Genomic DNA, 27,170 nt, shown 5'->3' with positions numbered 1-27,170 from the left:
AAGTGATTAGTGCTGAACTAGCACGCTCGAATCGCCATAAATAAAGAACAACAAAATTAAATTAGTATTGGTAAATATTAATACACCTTATTGGCACGCTCGAAACGCCATAAATTAAGAACTGAACTGTATACAACTTATATTATTTGTACTTGGAAACGTAGTGTACTTTTATAGATTCTTTTTTAGGTATAATTACCGTTACATGGGATCAATAGAAACATTTGTAGAGTTTAAGTAACATTTTTGGAATAATTGTAATATAGAAAAAATCTTTATTGAACTCAATACTTATTACCGTAATTTACATTTACCACAATATTGTAAGAACATTGTTAACTTCTGCTATGTCTCTATTTAACTGACGACCTTCAAGCGAAATTTATTTTACCTTTATCTAACTTTACGTCATTGTAAGATCTTTCTAATATAAAAATTCTTATATCAAAAAAGGAACAAAATAGTAGAATGATAGACGAAAATAATTAGATATTATGATATATAAAATATTTTCTTGGTTTTGTGTCTATTCACCCCGTAATTTTATTTACCCCGCTTACTCCTTACTATGTTGATGACAACTCTTAATGCAATACTTAAGATACATTTCAGATTAAGATACATACTTAAGATACTATTAAGAACTGAAATGAAGATACATTTATTTAAGCTAAATTTGTATTCTCATTAAGTTAAGGTGTGCACGGAGGTGGAGCTGAGCGAAGCTATGTTTCGCAAGATTTAGGGAAATTTTCAAAAAACATTTTCATAATTGACAGATCACAGATCAACAATTCACCAATAACAGTAAACACTAATATCTCATTCTCAACAACGACGTCAAGTTTGAAGTTTATGCACGTTTCGCGTTTGTCAATCCGCATAATTCTTACTAAAAAAAACTCAAAACACAAAGTACAATGTTTAAAACCAAAAAAAACTTATTACTCCCGTGAATTTTGAATAATTCCAGATTTATACAACATATTTATTTCTCTTATGTACTCATTAATTAGACAAGAATTAAAATAGTTAGACGAGAAGAAGTATATTTGTATATTATTTTTTCATGTAAATATAACATTCAATCATCAATGCCTTTAATATATTTGTATATGTAAAGGCTAAACAGTTGGCACAAAGCTGTAGTCTAGCTATTTGTATTACAATTGATATTCTGTAATCACATCTTTATTTATCATCACGCGTACGCTCTAAAATGGAAAATCGTATAAGATTTTATAGTGAGATCCATGAACAAAGATATCATGATGAAGATGTTTCGACGAACACCTCATCAGACCAGGTATGAAGATTGGTATAAGTTTTAATATTTAAATTTAGTTATTTGTCATTGTTTTATTGTTGAAGTTAATAAAATTTGTATCGACTTTTCAGATCGATGTTGAACATATTATTAGGAGGATATACAAATATTTTGAAGAAGATGCATCTATAGATCCCGAACTTCCTAAGCTTCACAAAGTTTCTCATGCCCGTTTTTTAAAAGAATGTCTAGGAAATCTACCTCAAAGCTATAGCTGCCTAGAAGCAAGCAGACCATGGTTAGTATATTGGATATTACATGGTCTTTGGACTTTAAAAGATATGCCTGATTCAGAAACATTATCAGAAGTTGTAAATTTTTTATCTCACTGTCAAAACAAAGATGGTGGTTATGGTGGTGGGCCAGGGCAACTCTCACATGTTGGAACAACTTATGCAGCTGTCAATGCATTGAGTATTATTGGCACTGAAGAAGCCTACAACTCTATTGATAGAAGCTCTTTACAGAAATTCTTGTGGACCGTTCGAGATGTTGATGGTTCATTTGCTGTCCACATTGGTGGAGAACATGACATAAGGGGAGCATATTGTGCTGTTAGTGTAGCTAAACTAACTAATACTTATACTGATACATTATTTGATAAAACCGCAGAATGGATTGTTAGTTGTCAAACATATGAAGGTGGATTTGCTGGCTGTCCTGGAATGGAAGCACATGGTGGTTATTCTTACTGTGGAATAGCTGCTTTAGCATTACTCAATAGGACTAAGCTTTGCGATATTGATGCCTTGCTTAGATGGACTGTAAACCGACAAACAAGTCTTGAGGGTGGGTTCCAAGGTAGAACAAATAAACTAGTAGATGGATGTTATTCATTTTGGCAAGGTGCTATATTCCCTATTGTTAGCGCAATAATGTCTCAAGGTTAGTGACTTGTCTGATCTACATACTATAATTAAATTAACCTTTAGTATTTAAAGTGCACCAACATTACTCCTATGAGTCATTTGTATGATTTAATTTCAGATAACAAAGAAATGATAGAGACAGTTTTGTTTAGCCAAGGTGCCCTGCAAGAATATATACTTATATGCTGCCAGGCAAATAATGGTGGGCTACTTGATAAACCAGGAAAGTAAGTACTGCACTATGCTAATACTAAGCACATTTATAATATTTTACTTAAAAAAACAAAATGAAAAAAGAGTTAATATAACTTTATTTTGTTATAATAAGAATTTATTATATTACTTTCAGAGCTCGAGATATATATCACACATGTTACACATTAAGTGGATTATCTGTTGCTCAACATGGCACAGGTGCTTCCGATCCATACATAGTAGGGGCACCGAAGAATGAACTTAACAGAATACACCCATTACATAACATTGCACCGCATCTTGCCTATAATGCTTTACATTATTTTATTAGACATCCACCCCCAGTTAAAGATAACAATTAATAAAAAAAATATCTTTAATAATCAACATTAATTTAAATTTCTAAAGATATCAAAAAAAAATACTAATATTGGTAACCCTTTATTGACCAAAGTGAACTATAAAATTTTCATATATACATATAAGCAATTATTTATTATATTTAAATAATAATTGCATTTTGTGATATTTTCAAAAAATGGTTGCTTATAGTTTAAAATTTCTCATTTCTCATTATATTTTGATGATTATAGTAAATAATATCAGTAGATAAATAGTTTTTCGATTGTTATATTTATCAAAAAAGCATAAGGTTTTTACATAAAAATTATATTTTATATATAACATAATTTAGTCCATAACACTTGTATCTAAAAAAGGGATATTACGGATGTAACATTTCAGATATGGATATAAGAATACTATATCAATTTTTGTTACAGATTTTAAATTGTTTTGAATTACTCATTACTTCCGGACAATTTCCGTTATGTGTTAATATTACATTTTTAAAAAAAATCTATAAAAATTATATGATTATAGAGCTCCATAACATCCCTGATGTGATATGGTAATAATCAGCTAAATCAAGATCACTTATCTGACTAGATGTTAACATTGCCTTGATTTGGGAGTGAAATATATAATTATGTTTAGGGATGTTCTATAATACAATTTTAGTAATAGAAGCAAGATTTAAGCAATAAATAAGAGGGAAATTTTATTATTTGTAGATTATATTGAACACATACATATGCTAGCATATAGAGCAAATATTTTAAGTGGAGTTCATTAATAAACTAACTTTAGTTACTTCTGTTATGAATATAAATAATTATTGCATCATTTGTTTTGTCAAATCTTATTTATCATAAACCTTTTTAAAAATATTTTTTTATATCACTAAAATAATTATTAAAATATTTCAATTCCTGTAAACAAAACTTTATTATCTATTTCACCAAATATATTTTGTGACTGCATTAAATAAACTTACTACAGTTGAACTAATAATATGTACATTTTTATTTTTAACCAGTATACATGACTCTTCCAGAAATGCATTCATATCTATATCTTTAAAAAAAATTTAACCAAATTTTGAGAAAACTTTAAATTTTCCCCTAGGTAGAAAATATCTCAATAAATCAAAAAGGATAATTTTAACACGAGTTTAGAAATATTTTAGGGAAACATACATACATACATGTCAAGCAGACAACCTTTTTATAAGCTGATTAAAAATTATACATTACAGTGGAACAACTGGTTAGAACATTTTAATTATTTAAAATTTAATACATATAAATTTAATTTATATGGATAAATAACCTAAAATTCCACTATACATATTCATTTTCTTCTTAACATTAATCTACTTTTATTTTATAAATCAATTAGAGCATATTTTAATAATTTAAACAAAGTTATTTGGGTTAATAGCATGTATAATTTAAATGATGTGGATCTACATCAGCACATAGTAACAAATGTGCTTAGTTTAAGTATTGGGTAATTAAATCAACACAAATTCTTCTGATTCCATATCTGTGTCACTATCTTGAATATTTGGGGTAGACCAGTGTTGTTCAGTTTCAAATATTGAATATCTTATATTTGGTGGGTTCATAATTGCAGATCGAGATCCATTGTGTAAAGTAAATATAGGATATTCATTGTTTGCAGACACACCTTGTGGAATTAAAAATGATCCTATTATATTAACAAATGTTTCAAAGTCATGATGAGTTGCAAGATAAAAGCCAAGACAGCATGATGGGTCCATTTTACTGATAGGCATTTTTCGGGGAGAGCGACAGTGAAATGTTTGTAAAGAGAAGTTAGGTTGCCACACATCAACCATTTCTTGACAATAATGTGGATCTAAATGGATCAGCCTGTCATCTTGGTAACCAACAAAATATAAAGAATGTTTAGGCCTGCCACCAATTATTCCAATACAAAAGTCTAATGTTAGTAAGGAGGTTAAGCAAGGGCCATAAATTGGATTTAATTTGTCAGTACCTAATTTTACTGGTACCAATAATATAAGTGACTTCCATGATCCATTAGGCACCCTACAATGTGAATATACATCTTGAATGTATATTGTAGAATCTTGAGCAACATAAACTTCTAATTTATCAAATTCATAATTTTCTTTTGAGGCTGCTATCATAACTGACCTCAAACAATGTGCAACAGAGGCAGGCCCATACCAATCACCTGGTTTTTTTCCTAAAGCTTCTCCTAAACTTACCATTTGATGTATAGAAAGAGGGCTGTTTACTGAAGATTTATCACCAAACCATTTAATTATCATACGATGTAAACAATCTTCCTGAAATTCTCTGGCATTTTGTATAGGCTTGTCAGGAACCCATCGCCATGATCTACCAAGAAAATGACATACTAAAGCCTGTGCCAGCATCATTTGGCCACTGCGTAACATACAACCCCAACCACAATCTGTGGTAAATGTAGAACCAGGTATTATTGGAAATTCTCTTCGATAGGTCATCCAAAGTTTACTAATAAAGTCTGATTTGAATCCTTCAATACCCTCAACATATATTTGTTCCATAGGATCATGAGCTGTAGCTTCTGTACCTATCTCTGTTGATGATTCTAAAGAACCACTTGGACTTAACTTACGGTGATAACATCGACCCAAAAGCCAGACAGGTGACTCTTTAGAAAAACTAGTTTTTAACTTAACTGTCCATCCAAATTTAACATTATTCCACATGGACAGTAGACGTGATTCAACTTTTCCCTTGAGATCAAGGAGATCCTCTGAACTGTCACGTGTATTATCTTTAGATGTGGCGGCTTTACCTTCGACCTTCATGTTTGTCGCAACTTGCTGATCACTGTTAGCACTGTTAAGCGTAGAATTTGGCAAAAAGTTGCTACTTGAACCATTCATCATATTTTACAAAACACATAGTATCTATAATGAAGTAACACTTTTACTAATTCAACAAAACAGACAAACTTGTCAAGTTAATTCACTTCAATTTAGACAGCATTGCTTTGAAAAATTGTCGTAATTCATAAAATATTTGTTCAGGATTACAATCAATATTGAAGAACATCTTAAGTATCATGTCACGAATCCATCAATAACACTTTGATATTCGACATTGTTTTCTGTTTGACATTCTCATTAAATGTCACAAAAACTAAATTGTAAATAATCATTGGTCTATTTCAATTTTCAATAAGAATAGACATGTCACGCCTAAAGCCCATAAACTATAAAATAAAATATTGTCATATAATACGTCGTCTACACGCTTTTGATGGCTCGGCAAGTCTGCATACGCTCACAATTCCAAACGTGTAAACACCCGGCAACGGGCACAAACTCCTCCAAATGATTACACGCTTTTGAAGGTTTGTCGAGCTTCCTCAAACACCAACATCTAACGTGTTACATACATTACATACATGATGAAATGAGAACATTTGTCCTTGCTTGTCGTGGCTTGTGATGGAAGAACTTGTCTCTGATCGGGATCAGTGTCGGTTTTTAAACATAAATCAAAGAGTTTGCAACTAATGCTTACGAGGCGTTTCCAGGCTTGTAACTGAAGTTTTATGAGCGTTTGCCAAGCCACCACATATAAACTACGTAATATGCAACCATTCAGAGTGCAAAGAATGGTAGACGATTTAAAGCAAAATAAGTGAAATTTGAAGATAAAAACCTCAAATCAAGAAGAAATTATTTTTGAAGGACGTAAAGGCGTATATAGAAAATCATATTTGGAGTTATGGGATTTAGAACACTTTTCATTTACCCTGCTGTGTTTCTGCTGTGTGCTATTTTTTATTTACCCTGCTGTGTGTGCTATGTGTGCAGGATAAGCTGATTTAAAACACCTTAAAAGTAAAAATTCAATGAAACTAGTGCACTATTTTGAATTTGGGCGATATTTTAAGATCCCAGATAACACTACGGTATGTTATAATCGTCATTCAGACCACAAGCACGCCTAAAAATTGAAAGACAACACGAAACAAAAAGTGTCAAGTGACATTTGTTTTGTGTTTGACTTTTGAGTTTATTATCTGGGTATATGGGCCATGTAGTTCATGTTTTGTGATGTAGTTCGTTTTTCGTTTCGTTGCATCTCCACAAAACAATTGACTTAAATAATAATAATTAAAAAAAATCTTGTACTAAATAAATATTTTAATGCACTATAATATATTATAGATAAAAATACTTTATGCCATATGTATATATATGCAAAACCAAACCGTATATATTATTATACATAAATATTTTAGTGCTTATAAACGATTATTAGTGATTTTTACTTTATAAACAGATTAAAGGTTTAGTTTACAAAAATGATGCCTGGAAGAATTGGTCATATGCCGATCGCAACTGAGAATCCTCTAGGACTGTCTTGGCATGATTCTGCTTGGATACCATCACTCAACCCATCTAATATAATGGACTATTTTTCAGAAAGATCTAATCCCTTTTTTGATCGCACTTGTAATAATGAAGTCGTTAAAATGCAACGTCTTAGTATGGATCAATTGCAGTAAGTATTATTTATTTATCAAGTTACATAGCCAAAATTGACAATACATAAATCAATGAACTAATTACGTTTTTCTTTTAGAAATATGACTGGATTAGAATATATATTGCTTCATGTCCAAGAACCAATTTTATATGTTATAAGAAAACAACATAGACATAGCCCTCTTCAAACAATACCACTTGCTGATTACTATATAATTGCAGGAATAGTTTACCAGGCCCCAGACTTAGCAAGTGTGTTGAATTCAAGATTAGTAAGTTTTAATTTAATTGTGATAAGTCTAAAAAACATTTCTTTTTTTTTTCGAATTTTTACTTTATTCTACAAATAGCAGTGTGGTCTATATAGAACAAATGTGTGTATCGTTTTGTTTTAGATACAGAATGAGCAAAATTGTAAATAAAAGTAAAGAAACTTGTAATTTATTTTTTCTTTAATGCTATAATTTATTTTCTAAAGCAAATTTTTAAATAAACTACCCATATCATTTTTAAAGCCACAAACTTAAAATTCTTAAAATAAGCTGTTGATTACAGTCTTTTCACCTATCTTACCCACTTTATGCAAGTTACATGATGAAGCTAATAATATACTTTAAAATGTAGTGAATAGTCTACAATGTACTGGATTAAAGTATCAAGTTAAATACTTCAAATGATAATCCAGTCATTTTGTATTTATTTTGTATTTTCTTTAACTATAAACTATAAAAATTGTAGGGAAATGTAACATAAATATACCAATATTCGCACATCTTTTAGTTGTCTGCTGTTCACCACCTCCAGTGCTCATTTGAAGAAACTATGACATATTCCAAATATCACCCTAGTAAAGGGTACTGGTGGGACTTTAAAGCCAATAAATCTGGTAATATATTTTACATATTAATAACCTTTCCTCAGGAAGTCTGTAAAATTATAATAAGTGGCTGTTTTTTGCAAACAATTTTTGATTTGTTGATGTATGTATCAATAATAATATTACTACACAACTACACTGTATTACTTTAGACAAAAATCTTAGTCTTGTTTTTTTTTTCGTTTTTTATACAGATTTGTTTTATATATATATTTGTTAAACTAATCATAGGACCTTTCAATTTGGGACAATCTGCTCCAAAGGAAGTATCAACTACACCAAAAGAAGAACCATCAACACTTTTCCAACGACAAAGGGTTGATATGTTATTGGCTGAATTAGTGAGACAATTTCCTCTACCGGTGACTCAAACTACTACAAACCAAGTAATTCTGAATTTTTACTAACAATTTGTTCAGCCTCATGCTTTATTATGAAGCAAAGTGGCAGAAGGAATAGAGTGTCAAGACAATCTGTTCTTCACTATCAACCTGAATAACTTATCATATTAACTTACGACTTTATCATATTCCATAAAATAAAAAACTTTTATTTTATGGACATTATTTTATAAAGTTAAATTTTATTATTACAGAATGGTGTTACTGTTAAAACTGAAAATACTAATGATAAAAGTAATGATAAAGGAGCAGATGGAAGTTTAAATAATGTAACTATAAAACAAGAACCCATAGATCCTATGAGTTCTGAACTGACTAATGGAAATATGCAACATATGGAAATAAAAACAGAGATTAAACAAGAAAATATGAAACCCCCACCTGAAAAGAAGCCCAGAATGTAATAAAATTATAAAAATCCAGTATATTTCTAAAGATAAGATTCAACTTTGTAATATGTATAGTATACATAGGGAGTTACAGTAGCCCAGCTATCAAACAATACCAATATCTACTAGATTGTTGTTATCTGCCAAGCTGGTCTATATGGAAGTTAATCAGTCTTTTGGACTAATCCTCCAGCCTTACCCAAAACATATAATATAACGATTTAAAGTATTAACAAATCTTAGAATTATAGTTTTTATAAAATATTTGATGAGGATTCCTCTAACCCTCATAAACATAATCATTTAGTATTTGTACAGATTTTCAATTTATGAACACAGTATTTTTTTCACAGTACGGTTTGCTTAGGCAGTAGTGTGCTTTATGCAAAGACCAGATAGCTATTGTTTCTTATAAGTACTTGATAAAGTTATTAAAAAACTTTGATTAACTTTTAATGTTGTATTATTTATGCTATTATTTATGAGCATCCTTGTATTGCAATATATTCTTAAAATGTATATCATTATTTTCCTTTTGTTTGTTGTATAGAGTGTCAACATTTTCATTGGAAGTGCCACCATTAAAACAAATTTGACAATTTACATTTTCAACATTGCTTGACCTCCTTTCCTCTAAACTTTCAGAGTGATGTGTTCTGAAAAATTTACAATAATGATTTAATTGACAACTATGATTTAATAACTGCTAACATGAGTCATGATTGTTATATATACCACTAAACAAATATAATATTTTACTCACTTTGCTTCATAATACCCTAACTTCAACCCAAAGCTAAAACCCTGTTCATAGCCCATGTCAAAGGAAGATTGAAATGTTGACGACTCGCCATCTACCACTCCATCAGAATACCCCATCTAGAATTTTATAAAGCATAATCATATTTTAATATAATACTAAATTTCAGTAAATATCTAAAACACAATAAAAATAACCTTGTTAATATTTTCCACTGCTCTAGTCCAGGTTTTAGAAGATATACTTATAGTTTCGTCAATCATCTTAAATAATTATAATACAAAAATCACGGTATTATCGCTTATTATATTTTTTTTTTCCTAAAGGAATGTTTGTTTACAACAACCACAGAACACATTTACTCACAAACTACAAAGTACGAACTCACAACAACCAATCGGGAGATCGTGTATGACATTGACTTTTCCCATCTTTTTTTGACATTGACAATCCATAAATGAACTCAGTGCTGTCAGTGGGTAACTATAGATAACTTAGCAATCTAATCTAATGACCGAAATCTATTTACGTTAAGACCTACTTCATGTGAGTATTTGAAATAAAAATTATAATTAATAAAATGACATTGAATTCGTCCTTAAAGAGATTTAGAATAAAATTTGCCTTTTAGAGCCAATATTGTCTTAGTAATACAAGAAATGTTTGATCTTAATAAAATACTGAACAGAAGAATATCATGTTGAATATTCTTTACAATTTTATTATTTATATTAAATATTTAAGCAAAATTACAAATTTAGAACATGAAAATTATATGTTTTACATGTTATAGTCGGATGCTGCATTAAATGGCCCCAACCGCCTTAGCCTTCGGCATACTAAATGATATTTATATTAAAAAATTACCTCACATAGTAATTTCTATATGTTAATTACATTAAAATGCCTGTGATGTCTCGATATACACATTAAAATGAAAAACATAAACTTCATAGGGTAGATAAATTTATTATGTTAACTTAACTAGTCACTTCAAATATCAATTTTATATTGAGTAATACTTGATTTGTCTGGAAATTTTGTTCGTAAAATAAACATATTGTTAACTTCGGGTGTTGCATCAAGGGTTTCTAAATATCCAAACCAATAAATAACAAGACCAGGGCCAAAACGATTCCAATAGCACACAAGCTGTTCCTTTAAATATCCTAAATGATTTTCTTCATCTCCAAATAATGCCTTGCTTTCTATCCAATTGATTATAAAACCATCAACAGCAATGGGTACATCTAGTTTAAAATCTGGTGTCTTATCATATCCTCGTATTCTCAAGACATTTTCATCACAAAATGAAATATTCATAATTCTTAACTCCCTTTCGAGACGTAACTCATACTCTAATCCAATGGATCTGAAACAAATATATAATAAAATACCAAAATAAATATTAATTAAAAAATAAATCTTAAAATCAACAATATACAAAGTTGATCAACTATATATGAGTTGTGGCTAAGTGAAGCAACATCTGGTTGTAAATGCTATGGTTGTGGGTTTGATTCCCCACTCAAATTAATGCTTATTATATTTAAATTATTTTATTTCTTTACTCTATAAAACACACACAGTGTGTAAGCTTTATAGCGTGGTTTTATTTTGTGAACTTTGGGAATTTACTATAAACTAAATAAAATTAAAACATTTATTCCAAGCTAAGTAACTCTAACATTTTACATTGTACTTTGGGACCTCAATCACTAATGTTAACACAGTAATTAGATGAAGCTTAAGCCTTAAATATAAAGTTATAAACTTACTGCTTAATAATATCGGCATATGGTCCATATTGATTATCATTCATAATACCCTGTAAATAAAAATAGAATGTTGTTGTAATGGGGAGATTCTTGTATTGTTAAGTAGTAGTAGTACTAGTAGTAAAGGTTTTTTTTACCAAAAATACTTGATAAGCTAAATCTTTATTTTCTATTAAGGTTGTGTCCTTTAAATATTTTTTCACCATTGTAGAATCTGGAGTCACATTTTGCAATAATGATCTCACAAATAAAGCTGGGCTGACACCTTGACTATCTGCTAACCTGTAAATATTAAAGATTTAAATAATTGTGTGAAGCTAAATAGTGTTGAATAAGTTAAGGCTATGGCCCTCAACCTAAACAACATATATAATTAAAACTGCCAAACAAATTGTAGTTATTGAGTGAGGGCAGTTAAAAAGAAGGAAAATATATAATGATAAAAACAATATATAGGATTTTTTCTCTTTTTCAGCTTCATACTTTTTTCTAGCATAGCTACGTAGCACAATTTTGGATACATAGCATATTGAGTAGCTGAACTCTAACTCTCCATCTTTGCATATGGGGTATGAGGAAATGAAAATAATTAAAATATTATCATTCCTTGAATGGGCATCTAACTTACAACCTTTGTGTTTACAGTCAGACATTGTTCCACTGAGCCACAACATCCATTATTTTTAATTTTTAACTTATCCAGGATTTTAAATTTATAGACATACAACCTAGAGAATACACAAATGAAGTAGATAACATAGTTCTTTAGAAACTAATATTGATGTTTACTGTCTTACTTAAGTATAACATCTCCTTTATTTGTATCTTTCATTAATTCTTCATATAAATCATAATATTTGCTTGATATTACAGGAGACTTTCGGTAACTCTGTTTCATAGACCGTTGTATAAGAAGAGACAGAATACTGCCCATAGTTGATGGTAATACACTGTAAATAAATAAATGACATATCATTGTCACGTAATAAATATTTATTTTAACAAACAGTAGCAAAATATTATATCATAGTTAAACTCACTCCTTATATTTATTTTTTAACTCTATTTCTGATTTTCTACTAAACGAAGTCAATTTATAAAAATCTTTTACAATAGCGTTGTAAACTTTTATTGACATGGGTTTAATTTCAGAAGCATCCATATTTATAATTTAAAATATGACATTAATAAAAACACGTATATAATATCATACACTATTTACAATTAGTTAATATTAAGACTGCCGTTTCGTTTATATTAAAAAATTAATAAACGTAAAGTCCAAGGAACATATACTCGGTAAAATCTCTTGTTATAATACTTGACAGTCGACAGTTTGAAACCAGTGTTACTCGGTAGCCATAATCAGTAGCCATAATGAGTAAATGTGTTCTGTGGCCATAATCATTACGATGGCTGTGATTATGGCTGTTAGGCGTGCATAAGCGAAATTTACTCCGCCAATGTCACGCGGAATCTTCGATCAACTTTCCACTATATAGTTGAAAGCGAAGCGCTGAATGGAAAAGAGATAGTAGAAATTGTTTGGTAAACTATTTATTACCGAAACTATACAGCCCGTACTTACTGGTAAAATATGTATAGAAATGTTTATTCATTTATTCATATTCACCAGCGGTGCAGTATTCATCTGAAAAAGTAAATGCGTTTAATTTTATTTAATTATTTATTGATGTTCCCTATAATTATATAACTAAATGCATTACCTTTTTAGACCAATATCACATGAGATAATGGAGATTAATATAAATTCACATGTAATTTTTTTATCTATAATAGAAAGCTAAAAATGTACATAATTTTATTTACATACCTTGAAGAAGGACAGCTTACTAATAATGATAATTTTGTATAGTAAGAGGAAATTTATAAAGTTTAATACCGTACATTTTCCTCTACATGAAAATTAACCTATGTCATAAATTGGAGAAATTCTATCAATGTCATTGTCAGTGTCAAGTATGTGCTAAACTTCAATTATTTAAACGCCATATATCAAGAATTCAATTCAACTTCAATTATCAATTAGTATTGATTATCAATGTAAATTTAACTTCTACTTGTTGTTTGTTGTATATTTGTGGTATTAACATGATAAATAATAAAATATAATGTGACGAAAATATAACGACTATTTATCTAAAATTAATCATTGAGGGGATAATTTAGTTATTATTTTGAAATTTTTACTTCAAAAATTACTTACTATAAAAATAAGAATTATAACTTATTTTCACACGAGTTATATTTTTTACTATAACTCGTAATTATTTCTTAAACAATAAGATTTTGAAGAAATAACTGGTTTATAGTATCATGGGTGACAGCAAGAATGATGAGATTATTAGTGAAAAAATTATCAATGCTGCTAAGAAGAACCCTAAAGGAATTTCAGCTAAAGATATCGCGGCGGCTGTACCTGAACTTTCATCTGTAGAGCTAGTTAATGCTATAAATAAATTTTTGCAGCAAGGTCTTTTTGACTTGTTCAATCAAAGTGGAACACTTATATATAAGTTAGTTGACATTCTATTTAAGGTCAAGTAGGTTACTATTTAACTCTTAATAATTCAAAACCTTATTTTACAGATTGAAAAATCAAGCTTCTAAACAGGTAATAAAGGGAGCTGACAATGAAGAGAAAGTAGTTTATAACCTCATCGAGGAAGCTGGAAACAAAGGTATATGGATCAGGGATATAAGAGTTCGCTCAAATTTAGCGAACACACAGCTAATAAAAGTATTAAAAAGTCTTGAAAGCAAAAAAGTTATCAAAGCTGTAAAATGTGTCAATGTATGTTCACTTTTGTATAGTATGTAAACAGTTTGTGTTGTGTTATTTCTATAAAAAGTTACATCTGTATTTTATGTTGCAGGCATCAAAGAAGAAGGTTTACATGCTTTACAATTTAGAACCAGACCGCTCAATATCAGGAGGTGCATGGTACCAGGATCAGGACTTTGAATCTGAATTTGTAGACATATTAAATCGTCAATGTTTGAGATTTTTACAACAGAGAGCAGATAAGATAAAAAACAATCCTAGAGGGCCTATAGTAGGCAGGACACAGTCTTATGCTACTGCTGGTGAAGTGCAAAAGTACATAACTGATTTAGGTATAAGTAAAGTTAGTATCAATTTCACCAACATTCAACAAATAAATTTATATTTTCTGTTAAGTCTAGTTATGGTCATAAAACTATTTTATTTCAGGTGAAACTTGAAGTTGAAGATGTGATTACAATTTTGGACACACTTGTATATGATGGTAAAGCTGAAAGTAACATATATCCAGATGGAAATAAAGTATATAGAGCTATAGAATCTCTTATACCACCACCTGGCTTAGTACAAGTTCCTTGTGGAGTTTGTCCTCTTATACATAAATGTTGTTCTACTGGCTTGATTACTCCACAAGATTGTAAATATATAGATGAATGGCTTGAACAATAATATGTTTTTCAGCTTCACACTTTTTTCCTATATAGCCTGAGGGAACTTAGAAAGTAGATTTGAAGGTAGTCTACTCTAGACTGAGGGAATTTAGTATTAAGACACTACTTTCTACCATATTTATAAGACATTGAATGTCAAATTTCAGAATTTAGTGCCACAGTTTGTCTTGTTACCAGAGCATAGAAATTAAATAAACTTTCTCCTTGGATCGCAATTCAATCCATAGCTCTCATGTTTCCAGTTTAGTGCTCTAGTAACAATAAATAACAAAATGAACAATAAATAATAAAATTTATCAATTTTTTATTAAATTTATACTTGTTATTAGGTCATCTACTAACACTACACATTTAATAACTGTGACTAGAACAGATCTGTTGATATGAATTGGATTTATGTTGTGGATATAAACAAAATGATTGTTCAATATTACAACATATATTAAATATCACGTTTAACTTAAAAAACAATATTATAGTGAACATTATATCTTAGAAACTATGTTATATTCATTTTTAATGAAATAAATACATTTTTGAAAACTTTGCATAACTCATTAACTTGGAAAAGTAATTTAAAATAAACTTCTAAAGTTATTTTCTATGTTATACAAAGCTTCTGAAAGTACAGCTGGTTCTCTTTTAATGTGAGTTTGAGGCCTTTCAATTCTTTGATTTCTTTCATTTATTGAATTATTGAAAAATGAACTAAAAACATCCATTTGAATATAATTCAGTGACTGCAGGATGACACCTTCATTTGGATAAGGTGTTGAGTTGACTGGAATATACTGTGGAGTATAGCTCATATTTTGTGGTTTTGGTAGTACAGGTGGCTGAGAGGGTCCAGTCGATCCACTTGAAGATGGCGGTGGAGGAATAGGTTTAGTGCCACCTGTAATTAATTAAATAATCAAAAGCAACATATAATAACTACAATAATAATTAGTTATTTAAATATACAAGAAATTATATGGATAAATTACTTAGTGAATTAATAACCCTCTCCATCTCTCTAAGTTGTGTCTGTTGTTGTTGGACTGTAAAATATAAATCTGTTATAGTTCCCGTAATATGTTTCATTTCATCTTCTCTTTTTGCTTCTTTTGCAGCTTCTTTCTTGCTTTGTCTGTATAATAAAAAAAAAAACTATATTCATGTAATATACAGTGAGTTCAAAGAAAACTATAAGGTTATTTGAAAATTTTACCTGTTATATTCAATTACTAATAACCCAGCACCAATGACAAAAATAACAGTTTCACCAAGTAAGTTGGCTCCTAATTCTATTGCCATTTCTTGACTTAAAACAGGAATGTTTACTGGTTTTCCTAAATTTAAGATCCACATTTTTGCCTTTACTTCACACCAGTTATAAACTACAAAGAGAAAAGTTACAAGGAATAATAGATAAAATTCATAGAATGAAGTTAACTTAAAGTCATATATATTTATAATAATAAAATTTTAAACATACATTGAGCTGGAGGCATACAAACGTAAGTTCTGAAAAATGGATTATTTTTGGCTCTTTCCTTACAAATATTTGCAATAGGTTTGCTTATCTGTTTTACTAATAAAACTGATAATTTTGCGATCGGGAAAGCACCCACTACCATGGTTGTATTTTTATTTATTATACTGACTAATAATTGTTATTTCTGTCAAGAATCAGGAATAACGTAACTCGCAACCTTGCCCCATTTGATGGGAGCCATAAGCAATTTGGCAAAAGAAAGATAGAATGATATTCAACATTGACAGTAAACAAAATTGATATTGACGACAAGTGCTTATGGTACTTAGGCGTGCTATTATTATTTACTTTCTTAATGTTTCGTAAATTGGAGTAGAATTAAATAGTTTATTTAAAGTAATATTCATTATTTTTTTATAAAAAAAAACAACGTATTTAAATAGTTGTTTTAGTACTATAAATAATTAGACAATATCTAACTCTAAGTGCGATGTTTACGAACAGTTAACCACGATTAATCGACGACGTACGATTTAATCTTTTTTATATACGCTTAAAGGTAACATTTTCACAAATAAGAATATGTTAAATATATAAATATTGAACCAAATAAACAATGTGAAACTGAATTAGTTTTGATAATATTAATCAGCATATAAAAATCATATCGCTTCACTGTAACGCGATACTTGTGTGTAATCCCCATTCGTGGGAATGAATTATTATTTATTAATATTTTCATTTCTTTGCTCAGGCATCGAGAAAAAACCCTACTTTTGCAATTGGTAATGGCAGCACAAATTTCAAATGTCATTAATTATTGGCTCACCTCACCTGTCTCTTGACTTGACAGTTCTACAAACTGTTGAATGTTGATAAATAATAACAAATAAAAATACAATTTTGAATTTATCTTAAAACAAACATATATGAATATTTTTATTTTATGTTAATCTTGTAGCGAATTATCAAAAATACATACAAAAATTGTCGAGCAGTGTAATTCTGCTAGAAATGTAACTTTTAATAGTCGGATCGTTTTGTCGCCATGAGGCGGTTGACTTTTTTTAAGTTAATTATATTATTGTTTTTTTGTTCCACAGTATTTTACGTTTTTACTTCATATTATATAGTAAATGAAGAACATAATACGGCAGATATCAACTTAAAGTGGGTTTTAGGGATATCTAAGAGTATTTTAAAAAATACATTGTTCCTATGATGATTTACTATAACATGTTTGTTACAGGACATTAAAGAAAAAGGAGAATCTTGTGATATCATTTGTTGTTTGTGATGCTAGATTTAATGAATCTTTAAATGTCATTAAATCTGTTTTAATTTTTACAAAATCTCCTATTTATTTTGTTATTTTTTCTGATGAAAACTTGATGCCTCTATTTAATGAAACTCTCACAAAATGGAAATCTATATTAAATGATCAATTTGATTTTGAATTGCAACGGATAAATTTTCCTGAAGCACATGAAGATGAATGGTTGAATTTGTTCAGTAAATGTGCAGCTCAAAGATTATTTATTCCAGTAAGTAAAAGTTCTAAAAATCTGTGTAATATATGTAATTTTTTTAAATTAAATAAAATACATTACACAACTGAATTAATATTTTATTAAATTAATATTACTTCATATTACTATTACTAAAAACAACTTTACATTTTTGCCAAGGTAGACCTTATGTTAATACATTCCATTCCCCACTTTCTGTCAATGTTATCAAGATTTTCCTTATTGCAGAGCAGAACATATCATGAGTGGTGATGGATGGCGCTTCCCGCCAACCTCTAGGGTGTCGTTCCATTGCCTTATAATATTAAAATATTAATATTTAAATATTATTAATTGTATTTTTTGTAAAATGTCCTCATGAATATGAAAATAACATAAATATAACATAAGTAGTGATTGTACACAGTTATATGTTGTTCCATTACCTTAGTATTTAAATATTATTTATTATATTTTTTGTATAAGGTCTTTGATGTCTGGTTTCTTAGTTTTAAATTTACAAATAATTTGATATTATATATCTATAAAAATTTTGTTTTAGAAATTGACCCCACACATTGATTCTATGATATATGTGGACACTGACACACTTTTTCTTGGACCTGTTGATGAACTTTGGCAAAATTTTGCTAGTTTTAATTCCTCTCAAATATCGGCAATGGCTTTAGAGGATGATAATCCAAATGTTTCATGGTATCCACGTTTTGCGAAACACCCTTTCTATGGCAAGTATGGTAAGCTAATTTTTCATATAATTCTATTTACTCTTAGTTTTATTATTATTATATTTATATTAATATTAATACTTATTTATAACTTGTTTTTCACTTGTTCAACAACATTTTTTTGTTTAAGTATTTTTAATAAGTTTAAAGGAATAAATACAATTAATATTCAAAATATATTCTTAACCTTTAACTATGGACGTGATTTTTTTATAACACACATATGGACTTCGGGTCTGTCAGACCAGTGTATTTATTGGTCATATTCTGTCTGTTTTTTAAAGGAAAAAGACAATTTTATATTTTAGTATACATGAATAGCCTCAAATCAAACAAAATCAATATAAATAAAATCGCTTTTTATTAAACTTTACGCATCACAACAATTTAAGTAACTTAAAGTCACAATTTCAGTCTGGCCACATGGGATGACTCTTAAGAAAATAATACTATAAAAAAAAGACAGATAATAAAATATTTTTTTTTAACAAAATATAAAGTCTAACAATTAAAAAAAATAAAGAAATGACATCTTATGGTACAAAATAAAAATTTTGACAACACCTCAAGATAAGGTACAATTGAACATCGATACACAAGGGCTTTCAACATTGTTGGCTAACAGAACGATTGCAGTCAACATAATATATATGTGTTGTCTTTCTATATATCTTATGGGGGCAAAGTATACATGTTTTTCAAGAACCCAAAACTATTTTTTTAGATTCATGTTCAATAAATGATAGATCAGATCGCGAAACGCGAGTCAAAGTCATTCTCAATTCTTAGAGTAGTTTAGTTTGATAAAGTGTTATTTTCTTTATAAAATGTCGTCGTCCAATTCTTTTGTTTGATGTTGATTATAAAGTACCGATATTTTTGTCCCTGACGTGCTTGGTCGATCATTTTTTTCCATTTTATTATAAAAACTAAAAAAAATGAATCTTTTTTAGGTAAATAATATTTATATTACTAAAATATATAACAAATAATGCAAAATAATATATGATATATAACAATAAAAACATTTGAATACAAATAATACAATTAAAATATTAAAGTATATTTTGTAATATTATAAAAATATATGGTGTTTTGAAATCATTATGTATGGAAAACATGGACGTCGGGTCTGACAGACCCAAGTTCCGTTTAGAAAGTTAAATACTCACGTGTTTTGAACCCAGAGACACAACCACTGCTATCTACATTCATTTTGTCATTAATACGAAAGGTACTGAGCGACTCAGTGGCGGAGGTCACCGAGAAGTGGCCGATTTGTAGAATTCGTAGACCTAGATGGGTCTGTGAGACCCGACGTCCATACTTAAAGGTTAAAGAAAAAAAAGGTATGGTGCAGCTTACACAACAAAGTGTGGCCTTGAGGTTCGCCACTCAACATGTAATGTGTCAAATGGGCAGTCATGCACTGATCAATCACATCAATCATGGATCAGGAAGGAAAGGAAAATTTCTATATATTTAAAGTGATATTCCATATTACAGATAGAAAAATATTTTATAAACCATATAAACATTGAACATAGTGGAACTCAAACCCTGAACTCTTAATAATAATTGAAGTGTTCTGAGCAAAACTATACCTTCTTGCTAGCATCTCTGTAGGGACATTTTTACAATTTTCTGCTACCCAAAAAGCTATGAATGATCATTTGTCAGGAGAGAAAGCTATTTATTAAAACTTTTTTTGTATTATATTTCATATTTTTTAGGATTAAATTCTGGAGTTATGCTGATGAATTTGACGAGAATGCGTGATTTTGGTTGGGTGGAGTATGTAACTCCTATAATGTTGAAATGGAAGTTATACATTCCTTGGGGAGACCAAGTAAGTGTTTTTAACATTACCACAATTATTATCTATATATATATAAAATCGAAAGGTCACTTACTCATCACGAAATCTCAGAGACTATATGTGCTAGGAATCTCAAATTTTGCATAAGAGTTACTTATAGGACGAAGGTGCTCGCTAAGACGGGAATTTGCAATATTCGACTTCTAAGGGGTTGTTTATGGGGTTGAAACTTAATATGAAACTTCGTTACTTCAAATGCTAGGAGTCTCAAATTTTGCATGGACGTCACTTATAGGACGTTGGTACTCAAGGAGACAGAAATTAATAATAACGTAATTTACGCAGGCGAAGCCGCGAGCCGGCCGCTAGTGCTATATAAAGACAAAGTGGTACGTTAAGTTCCGCACCACAACATGGAATGTCTCTGTATATTCTAATTTTGCACATAAGTAACAAGCACAAGACATTTTTAGTTTATTGGAGGTACAATCACTCAAGGCAACCATAAAAAAAAAGGCCGTCACGGTGCAGTGGTTCCGTCTATGATTATAAACGCGACGGCTTTGAGTTCCGCTATTCAACACGTAATGCCTCCAGAATTCGGCGGGAAGTGGGAAACAGTGTCTTAATACTAGATTCCTTCTGCCTACCAGGCTGTGTGCGGGATACAACGTGAAGCTGATTTATTTTTTAATAAATCTACTTTATTACTATAAAATTTGTTTTACAATAATTTTACATTTACTTTAGTAGAATTTGGAGTTAATTTATCAAAAGCGCTTCGACGTAAAATTTAAGAGTTAAAATTTTTAATGCAGTGGTGTATAAAAATTTTACTATATAAAAAATAAACGATGTAAAAACATTAAACTTTATTAAAAAAATACCAAATAAAAAAAACACTAAATATTTTTTTAAAACAAACTATGTTTTAGGATATAATAAACATCATATTCCATTATCACGATCGTGCTGTGCACGTGCTATCGTGCGAATACAACTATCGCTCCGACCAATGTATGTACGGCGATGCTTGTACTAACGCTACACGGTATGGAGTGTTCGTCCTGCATGGCAGTCGAAAAGTCTTTCATAATGACAAACAGCCAGCTTTTCAGGTAAATTATTAATATACGTCGAAGGCGCATTGTATATTCCGCCTCAGGTTTAAAAACGAGGCAGCCAGTTAAGGCTATAGGTATAGCTATTTATATGAGATACAGAATGACATTATCATATTACGTCATCAAATTATCTCCACGAGGAAATGTGAAAATGAAATAATATATCGTCGGCTTAGAGTGTAAAGTAAACCTGTTAAATTTGTTTGTTGTCCTATGTGCCCGGTAATATACCATTCGAAAGTGTAAAAAACAATCAAAATTGGCCTTTATTTTATTTTATATAATAGAGAATACAAATCAAATTACTAAAACCAACTGATAATATACATACATGTGTAGTTTTGTCTCTTTTCATCATTTTCTTAATAGGCTGTTAGCACAGGTTCGTACTAAGTTCACGATATATATTCAAATCTTATTTTTTTAATTATAGTTTAATTTTATTACTACAATTTCGTCGCAACTTTGCGATGTGCTCAGCACGCAATGTGTCCAGAACTCAGCGGAAAGTGGGGAACGGAGTGTCTTAACTCAAGGTTCCCTGTGTCTACCCTGCTGTGAAGCTGATTTAATTTTTTTAGAAGAATCGCCAAAAAGTAGGGAACTGAAGTGTCTTACGGAAAAGGCAGTGTCTTAACACAACTGCTTGAAGTTAAAAATAAAAAAAATAAAAAACGTACAATGCCGTACATCATTATTTTTATTTTCTTATCTTTTTAGGCTATATATCGGGCCATAGATGAATATGTAATTGGTACAGACCCAAGGAAAGTCTTGTCAAGCATGGATAAATACTTAGGTGAATCGCCTCAAACACATTGCGGCAGTTTAAAAGATGCGTTTCTGAGAGTACCTCTCCGTACGCTCAGTAAGCCATACAAAGAACCTGAGAGATAACGGTCAATTTTCATGGCAGTAGCCAGATTTTTCATCAGATCATTACTATCCTTTATTTATTTTCAAAAGTTTATAAGAATGTAACAAGTTTTTGAGTTTTCTTTTATATAATGTAAGTATTTTTGTATATAAATTATATAGAAATTCGGTTGCTTTCGATTTATTGTTGTTTATTGATTATTGCGTGAATCTTTCGTAAGAATGCGTTAGCGAATTTCCTTTCTCCTTAAAATTACATTTAAAGTTTAAGGTTGTGTGGGCATTCAAGTAATACGTAACACAATAAATAGTAGAAGAGTGCTTTTTGAAATATTACAAAAAAAAGAACAGAAAACAGAAAAAGAACTTCATACGCGGGAGGATCACTCTCGATCTATGGGGCGCTAACTTCCCAAATTGGTAACCCTTTTCAATTTCATTTTACAGTCTTGTCTCATTCACATTACGTCAATAATATTTTTTCAAATATGGTAACTTGGGCTATACATCTTATTTAGAATGTGTGAGGGTTGTATAGAAAACTTGTATGGCGGGTGATGAAAAATTTTCAGAAATGTACTTTTTTTACTTGAATATTTGTAAAAACATAGTTGCGCACTTTTAATATGACTAATTTAACATTGTGGTCGTGGATTCAAATCGATTTGGTGTAAATATATCTGTAATGGTTACTCTGGCCTGGAAAAATTTATGTAAGTTGATAAGAAATTTAAAGACGCAGTGATGCTAGAGTAGTATGGCCAATGATGATTAGTGTTAAGGTTGCTGAATGGCTGCTTTTGTCCTTACTTTTTTTCGTATGTGCAAAACTTCAGAAAGCCTAACTATGGGGGTCATAATTATATATATCGGCGATATATGATATATCGGCCGCAAAGTACTAAAATCTTCTTATATAGCGAGGTGCCAGAAATGAATGCGTTATTTGACATAAAATATAAACTAAATAATGAAGCTACAGATTGCTACACACTAAAAATTGTGTATATCTACAGAATTTTTAGTTTTTCTTTTCTGTTCACTTAAAATTATTAGTTGATATTTATTTATTTCTAATTACTTGCGTTGATTAAAAATGATTTCATAATCCTTTTTTAAAGTTGTAAAAATGATCAACAGTATAGAAGTAACAAGATTCTGATTTATTAACGTTGTTTTAGAATAAAAAAACAAGTCTACAAATCTTAAATATTTAAAACTCAAATCGGTTTCTCAGAATATTAGGTATACGTAAAAAGAACACAACCGAATATAAAATGACAAAAAATAAGTAAATCCAAAAAGTCTACCTAAGCCGTACCGATTTCTCGGTATAAAAGATAACTTACGATAAATTTTGTCTCGAGGGTCATTCTCGAAACATTCAATTACATTCAATACTTGTTTTGTTTTTATTTTTTGGCGTTAAAAATTAAGAAACCGAAATAGATTGAGCCACGTGTAATTATTATAAAGATCAAAAACGTGAATATTTTAATTATTCTGTTCTTATAGAGGTAGAAAATGTCCATTTGAATCGGCTTGGGCTGAGCAACCCAATTTTATAGAATATACAATTAATTTGTATTTAATTCGTTCACCATTTCGTTCAAATGTCGAAGTATTTAGCTCTAGGTAAATTATTATAAGTTAAGTTTTGTTTTGTTTTTGTTAAAAATAAGTATGTAAAAAAATGTTACTTGTTAATTTTCAAGTGCACTCTAAATTCATTTGTGTCCAAACTGTGTTTAATTTATTGGAACTTTGTTAAACTTTATTTTCTTTCATGTCTTTCAAGATATCCTAGTAGATAACGTAGTATTCTTTGTAGTTCCTAAAAAAAAATTAATTAAAAATGTACTGGGCGGCGATGTACTATTGTCGTATATTAAATTGAATTATTATTTTGCCTTCAAAGCGCGGCGTTGAGTTCTGAGCACTCAACACGCAATGTCTCGAAGATAGAATAGAGTGTCTTAACACTAGGCTCCCTCTGCCTATCCTGCTATATGCGGGATACAGCGTGAGCTAATAAAAAAAATATAATTTTGCCTTGCATTTGAATCCACTTCCACTGTTTAGGTAATCATAAAAATTTTTCTTTTGCCCAAGATGTTCATGTACCGTGTACGTATTTTTGATATCTAATATTACAGTATAGGAATATTAGGCTAATATTTCTTTGTAAAAGCTGACGTCATCGTATGAGGATACTTTGAGCCATTAAGTTAAGTCAGTTTTATTACTTTAGTGTCCAGACTATGTAGGTATTAAATTTTTTATTATAATATAAAATCTATCCTCGTATTTTATTTTTATATCTCTTGTCGCTAATGCGTGCTTTTGAAGCATTTAATAAGTATTTTTTTGTATTTACCTTAGTTTAGTTTTTTATATTTTAAGTTTTTTCTTTTTTTTTTAAGAATTACAATAGATTCGGTCGACGAGTCGCCGCCGCCTTGAAGTTGCTGCGCAAATTTAATTTTAGAGTTTTCTTAATTTTGATTAATTTCTTGCTGTGTGGACAATGGGTATCTTTACGGCGGCCACGACTCGCCGGCTGTACTGTAAAAGTTATATCTAAATGTGTCTTAAGTAAAGAATATCACGGTTCTATACTGTGGGGAAAGAATTTGTGCTATATTCTTATATTGATAGAATTGAAATGTAAAATGTGCACAAACTATTCTATAACTGTTATAATATGCAAATATTACAAATCTTAAATAATTAAAATATTATATTACTAATCGCAAACTCATTCAATAGTAAATCCTACCAAAAATTAGAATGTAATAGTTTTAAAACACCATTAAACGATTTCCAAAGCACAAAATGAAATATCTGTTATATAAATATTTATAGTTTTTTTATCACATGTTATTGATTGATTTTCTGCGGGGTATAATAATGTTTAATTTAAGTTTTTTTTCATATTTTTAGTAAATAAAGATAAATTTAGTATTACAATACTATACCTCAAAAATGTTTTACATTTTGATTGCTATCTGCAATTTATTTATACATAAATCATAAACTCAAATCTAAGTTATGATACTAATAAGTTACCTTTACTGTAAACATACATATTTAATATTTATAGTATAATAAATTATAATATGATTATTTTTTTTATAAATTATTTTAAATAATATAAGTATATCTGTAGATTAGTGTTCGCAACCTAAATACATTATGAATGGTCCATTTAACGGATCCTAATATACAAATATAAAAAAACTCAGTATAATGTATTTAAATATTAATAAGTATATAAGTTAGTATTACAAAAACATGTACCTATAGGTAATAATGATTATATGGATTTATATTTTTAATTTATAATTACATTTATATACTCAATCTATATTGACAATGCAAATTTTACGTATTTGCCAAATTCATATCGACTATAATGATGAGTACTAACTGAAATACGAATCTCAAGAAAGCATTAGTGGCTCAGGTATTTATTATTTTGTATTATCTGTAACTGTTACTTACTTAAGTGGTAAAATAAAGCAAAGTTAATTTCTCAATAAAATATTATACTTATTTTGAATTATATAGTTCACCTGAAAATAAATATCGTAATGATGCTAAAAATTAAATAAAGCAGCAATTTTTTGAATTCTTATTCAGTAATGTAATTATATTACTTTGTAGACAGGTTATTGATCTGGGATATTCCTTTTTCTGAATAAAGTGTTCTAGCCTTAGTGTATTTATATACACAAACATATATTATATAACTATGTATAAGAATTACTTGAATGTAATTTAAGTATTAAGTAGGTACATCTTTTTTACGATGAATAACTTTTTTAAGTATTAAATTTGTAGAATTACTAATTTTGTGAATTATAGGAACTAAATGGAACAAAATAAGTATCTATACATATAATGTAGGTATACATTTAAAAACTGCATGATTTTTGATTATAATTAAATCTAGGTAATAATCTTGTAAATACAGATGACAGAGAGATACCTATAGGTTATTACCTAGAGGTTCTCTGTCAAAATTTAATAGTAATCTATATATTATTTCATGAACTCACTTACACTCAATTGATCTTTTGACACATCGCCAATTCAAACAGTGATTAATTATTCAATATTAATATTAGGTATACCTACTTTGCATACTACATGTTGATGAAAGGGGCTTTTATATCCTTTTATTGATTTTCTTAGTATTATAATTTTGTAATCTGCCTCATTTTTCAATTTTATACTATGCAGTTATATTATACTTCATAATTGTATGAATTAACGAATAAAAATCATGTACACTAAGCTCTTGTTATTATTTTTAGCTATGTCCAATTTTCCTATCCGTCCTTAAAATATCAGTATCATAATATGAAATTATTTTTAATTGTGTAAGACAATATGGTTTGAGATCACCTACAGTAACCTACTAGCGATTCACTCTACTAGTCTTACACAAAATGGAAAGATTTAAGATTTTTGAAAACTATTTCTACTATTGTTTAGGAGCTAAATGCAATGTTCTCAATATTTATTGCTGTGAGCTTCATATTGGTTGCACACAGCAATAGATATTGTTGTTTTGTGTAAATAAAAACGTAAAAGAACATATTTCAGTGGTAACCGACTTGCATAAACTTATTAAAGTACAGGCTGGTTAACTTAGTA

At 29.3% G+C, this 27,170-nt stretch overlaps 8 protein-coding genes across 9 annotated transcripts; 4 read left to right on the top strand and 4 right to left on the bottom strand.

Annotated features, from left to right (window-relative positions):
- The first annotated feature begins 910 nt into the window (after positions 1 to 910).
- Fntb (Farnesyl transferase beta subunit) lies at positions 911 to 3,674 on the top strand. Its single transcript, XM_085189005.1, has 4 exons — positions 911 to 1,306; positions 1,399 to 2,212; positions 2,315 to 2,423; positions 2,546 to 3,674. The coding sequence occupies exons 1-4, from the start codon at positions 1,220 to 1,222 to the stop codon at positions 2,751 to 2,753; spliced, it is 1,218 nt and encodes a 405-aa protein (XP_085045131.1). The 5' UTR covers positions 911 to 1,219; the 3' UTR covers positions 2,754 to 3,674.
- Positions 2,490 to 5,914, bottom strand: Atg4b (Autophagy-related 4b). Its single transcript, XM_085189004.1, has one exon. The coding sequence runs from the start codon at positions 5,660 to 5,662 to the stop codon at positions 4,247 to 4,249; it is 1,416 nt and encodes a 471-aa protein (XP_085045130.1). The 5' UTR covers positions 5,663 to 5,914; the 3' UTR covers positions 2,490 to 4,246.
- A 923-nt stretch (positions 5,915 to 6,837) lies between these two features.
- MED6 (mediator complex subunit 6) lies at positions 6,838 to 9,399 on the top strand. The gene is made up of 5 exons (XM_085189006.1): positions 6,838 to 7,292; positions 7,374 to 7,548; positions 8,057 to 8,162; positions 8,385 to 8,539; positions 8,749 to 9,399. Exons 1-5 carry the CDS (start codon positions 7,093 to 7,095, stop codon positions 8,956 to 8,958), a joined length of 846 nt encoding a protein of 281 aa, XP_085045132.1. The 5' UTR covers positions 6,838 to 7,092; the 3' UTR covers positions 8,959 to 9,399.
- LOC146536875 (uncharacterized) lies at positions 9,390 to 10,082 on the bottom strand. Its single transcript, XM_085189007.1, has 3 exons — positions 9,901 to 10,082; positions 9,707 to 9,822; positions 9,390 to 9,599 (listed from the first exon to the last, which is right to left on the bottom strand). The coding sequence occupies exons 1-3, from the start codon at positions 9,964 to 9,966 to the stop codon at positions 9,419 to 9,421; spliced, it is 363 nt and encodes a 120-aa protein (XP_085045133.1). The 5' UTR covers positions 9,967 to 10,082; the 3' UTR covers positions 9,390 to 9,418.
- A 570-nt stretch (positions 10,083 to 10,652) lies between these two features.
- LOC146536874 (CDAN1-interacting nuclease 1) lies at positions 10,653 to 13,115 on the bottom strand. 2 transcript variants are annotated; one of them, XM_085189307.1, is made up of 5 exons: positions 13,070 to 13,115; positions 12,279 to 12,431; positions 11,619 to 11,763; positions 11,482 to 11,531; positions 10,653 to 11,075 (listed from the first exon to the last, which is right to left on the bottom strand). In XM_085189307.1, exons 2-5 carry the CDS (start codon positions 12,413 to 12,415, stop codon positions 10,697 to 10,699), a joined length of 711 nt encoding a protein of 236 aa, XP_085045433.1. In that variant the 5' UTR covers positions 12,416 to 12,431; positions 13,070 to 13,115; the 3' UTR covers positions 10,653 to 10,696. The 2 variants fall into 2 exon arrangements, with proteins under 2 accessions (XP_085045433.1, XP_085045432.1); XM_085189306.1 differs by lacking the exon at positions 13,070 to 13,115 and adding an exon at positions 12,522 to 12,856.
- Positions 13,116 to 13,665: 550 nt separating this feature from the next.
- Polr3F (RNA polymerase III subunit F) lies at positions 13,666 to 15,258 on the top strand. The gene is made up of 4 exons (XM_085189305.1): positions 13,666 to 14,018; positions 14,092 to 14,296; positions 14,379 to 14,630; positions 14,717 to 15,258. Exons 1-4 carry the CDS (start codon positions 13,819 to 13,821, stop codon positions 14,954 to 14,956), a joined length of 897 nt encoding a protein of 298 aa, XP_085045431.1. The 5' UTR covers positions 13,666 to 13,818; the 3' UTR covers positions 14,957 to 15,258.
- On the bottom strand, positions 15,243 to 16,697 carry LOC146536872 (optic atrophy 3 protein homolog). The gene is made up of 4 exons (XM_085189308.1): positions 16,436 to 16,697; positions 16,169 to 16,337; positions 15,945 to 16,087; positions 15,243 to 15,853 (listed from the first exon to the last, which is right to left on the bottom strand). The coding sequence occupies exons 1-4, from the start codon at positions 16,575 to 16,577 to the stop codon at positions 15,534 to 15,536; spliced, it is 774 nt and encodes a 257-aa protein (XP_085045434.1). The 5' UTR covers positions 16,578 to 16,697; the 3' UTR covers positions 15,243 to 15,533.
- A 564-nt stretch (positions 16,698 to 17,261) lies between these two features.
- LOC146536871 (glucoside xylosyltransferase 1-like) lies at positions 17,262 to 26,807 on the top strand. The gene is made up of 6 exons (XM_085189708.1): positions 17,262 to 17,605; positions 17,685 to 17,979; positions 18,506 to 18,698; positions 20,423 to 20,538; positions 21,444 to 21,626; positions 22,353 to 26,807. The coding sequence occupies exons 1-6, from the start codon at positions 17,484 to 17,486 to the stop codon at positions 22,527 to 22,529; spliced, it is 1,086 nt and encodes a 361-aa protein (XP_085045834.1). The 5' UTR covers positions 17,262 to 17,483; the 3' UTR covers positions 22,530 to 26,807.
- The last annotated feature ends 363 nt before the right edge of the window (positions 26,808 to 27,170 follow it).

Source organism: Heliconius melpomene, chromosome 8 (genome assembly GCF_056956725.1).
Source record: "Heliconius melpomene rosina isolate 202511_hmr_F chromosome 8, ASM5695672v1, whole genome shotgun sequence".
NCBI lineage: Eukaryota > Metazoa > Arthropoda > Insecta > Lepidoptera > Nymphalidae > Heliconius > Heliconius melpomene.
Note: the sequence above shows the minus strand (reverse complement) of the source record. Positions and strands in the feature narration are given on the sequence as shown.

What these genes read in the sequence shown, in the direction of transcription:
- Fntb (XM_085189005.1), top strand. Translation starts at nt 1,220, where the DNA reads ATGGAAAATCGTATAAGATTTTATAGTGAGATCCATGAACAAAGATAT. An exon ending in CGAACACCTCATCAGACCAG is followed by an intron (nt 1,307 to 1,398) that starts GTATGAAGATTG and finishes TCGACTTTTCAG; the next exon opens with ATCGATGTTGAACATATTAT. An exon ending in CTACTTGATAAACCAGGAAA is followed by an intron (nt 2,424 to 2,545) that starts GTAAGTACTGCA and finishes TATTACTTTCAG; the next exon opens with AGCTCGAGATATATATCACA.
- Atg4b (XM_085189004.1), bottom strand. Translation starts at nt 5,662, where the DNA reads ATGATGAATGGTTCAAGTAGCAACTTTTTGCCAAATTCTACGCTTAAC.
- MED6 (XM_085189006.1), top strand. Translation starts at nt 7,093, where the DNA reads ATGATGCCTGGAAGAATTGGTCATATGCCGATCGCAACTGAGAATCCT. An exon ending in CTTAGTATGGATCAATTGCA is followed by an intron (nt 7,293 to 7,373) that starts GTAAGTATTATT and finishes TTTTTCTTTTAG; the next exon opens with AAATATGACTGGATTAGAAT. An exon ending in GTGTGTTGAATTCAAGATTA is followed by an intron (nt 7,549 to 8,056) that starts GTAAGTTTTAAT and finishes CACATCTTTTAG; the next exon opens with TTGTCTGCTGTTCACCACCT.
- LOC146536875 (XM_085189007.1), bottom strand. Translation starts at nt 9,966, where the DNA reads ATGATTGACGAAACTATAAGTATATCTTCTAAAACCTGGACTAGAGCA. An exon ending in CAGTGGAAAATATTAACAAG is followed by an intron (nt 9,823 to 9,900) that starts GTTATTTTTATT and finishes ATAAAATTCTAG; the next exon opens with ATGGGGTATTCTGATGGAGT. An exon ending in TTAGGGTATTATGAAGCAAA is followed by an intron (nt 9,600 to 9,706) that starts GTGAGTAAAATA and finishes TAAATTTTTCAG; the next exon opens with AACACATCACTCTGAAAGTT.
- LOC146536874 (XM_085189306.1), bottom strand. Translation starts at nt 12,643, where the DNA reads ATGGATGCTTCTGAAATTAAACCCATGTCAATAAAAGTTTACAACGCT. An exon ending in AAAGGAGATGTTATACTTAA is followed by an intron (nt 11,764 to 12,278) that starts GTAAGACAGTAA and finishes TAATATTTACAG; the next exon opens with GTTAGCAGATAGTCAAGGTG. An exon ending in TAGCTTATCAAGTATTTTTG is followed by an intron (nt 11,532 to 11,618) that starts GTAAAAAAAACC and finishes TTTTATTTACAG; the next exon opens with GGTATTATGAATGATAATCA.
- Polr3F (XM_085189305.1), top strand. Translation starts at nt 13,819, where the DNA reads ATGGGTGACAGCAAGAATGATGAGATTATTAGTGAAAAAATTATCAAT. An exon ending in AGTGGAACACTTATATATAA is followed by an intron (nt 14,019 to 14,091) that starts GTTAGTTGACAT and finishes CTTATTTTACAG; the next exon opens with ATTGAAAAATCAAGCTTCTA. An exon ending in CTGATTTAGGTATAAGTAAA is followed by an intron (nt 14,631 to 14,716) that starts GTTAGTATCAAT and finishes ATTTTATTTCAG; the next exon opens with GTGAAACTTGAAGTTGAAGA.
- LOC146536872 (XM_085189308.1), bottom strand. Translation starts at nt 16,577, where the DNA reads ATGGTAGTGGGTGCTTTCCCGATCGCAAAATTATCAGTTTTATTAGTA. An exon ending in TTAGTAATTGAATATAACAG is followed by an intron (nt 16,088 to 16,168) that starts GTAAAATTTTCA and finishes TTTATTATACAG; the next exon opens with ACAAAGCAAGAAAGAAGCTG. An exon ending in GAGGGTTATTAATTCACTAA is followed by an intron (nt 15,854 to 15,944) that starts GTAATTTATCCA and finishes AATTAATTACAG; the next exon opens with GTGGCACTAAACCTATTCCT.
- LOC146536871 (XM_085189708.1), top strand. Translation starts at nt 17,484, where the DNA reads ATGAGGCGGTTGACTTTTTTTAAGTTAATTATATTATTGTTTTTTTGT. An exon ending in ACGGCAGATATCAACTTAAA is followed by an intron (nt 17,606 to 17,684) that starts GTGGGTTTTAGG and finishes TGTTTGTTACAG; the next exon opens with GACATTAAAGAAAAAGGAGA. An exon ending in ACATTCCTTGGGGAGACCAA is followed by an intron (nt 20,539 to 21,443) that starts GTAAGTGTTTTT and finishes ACTATGTTTTAG; the next exon opens with GATATAATAAACATCATATT.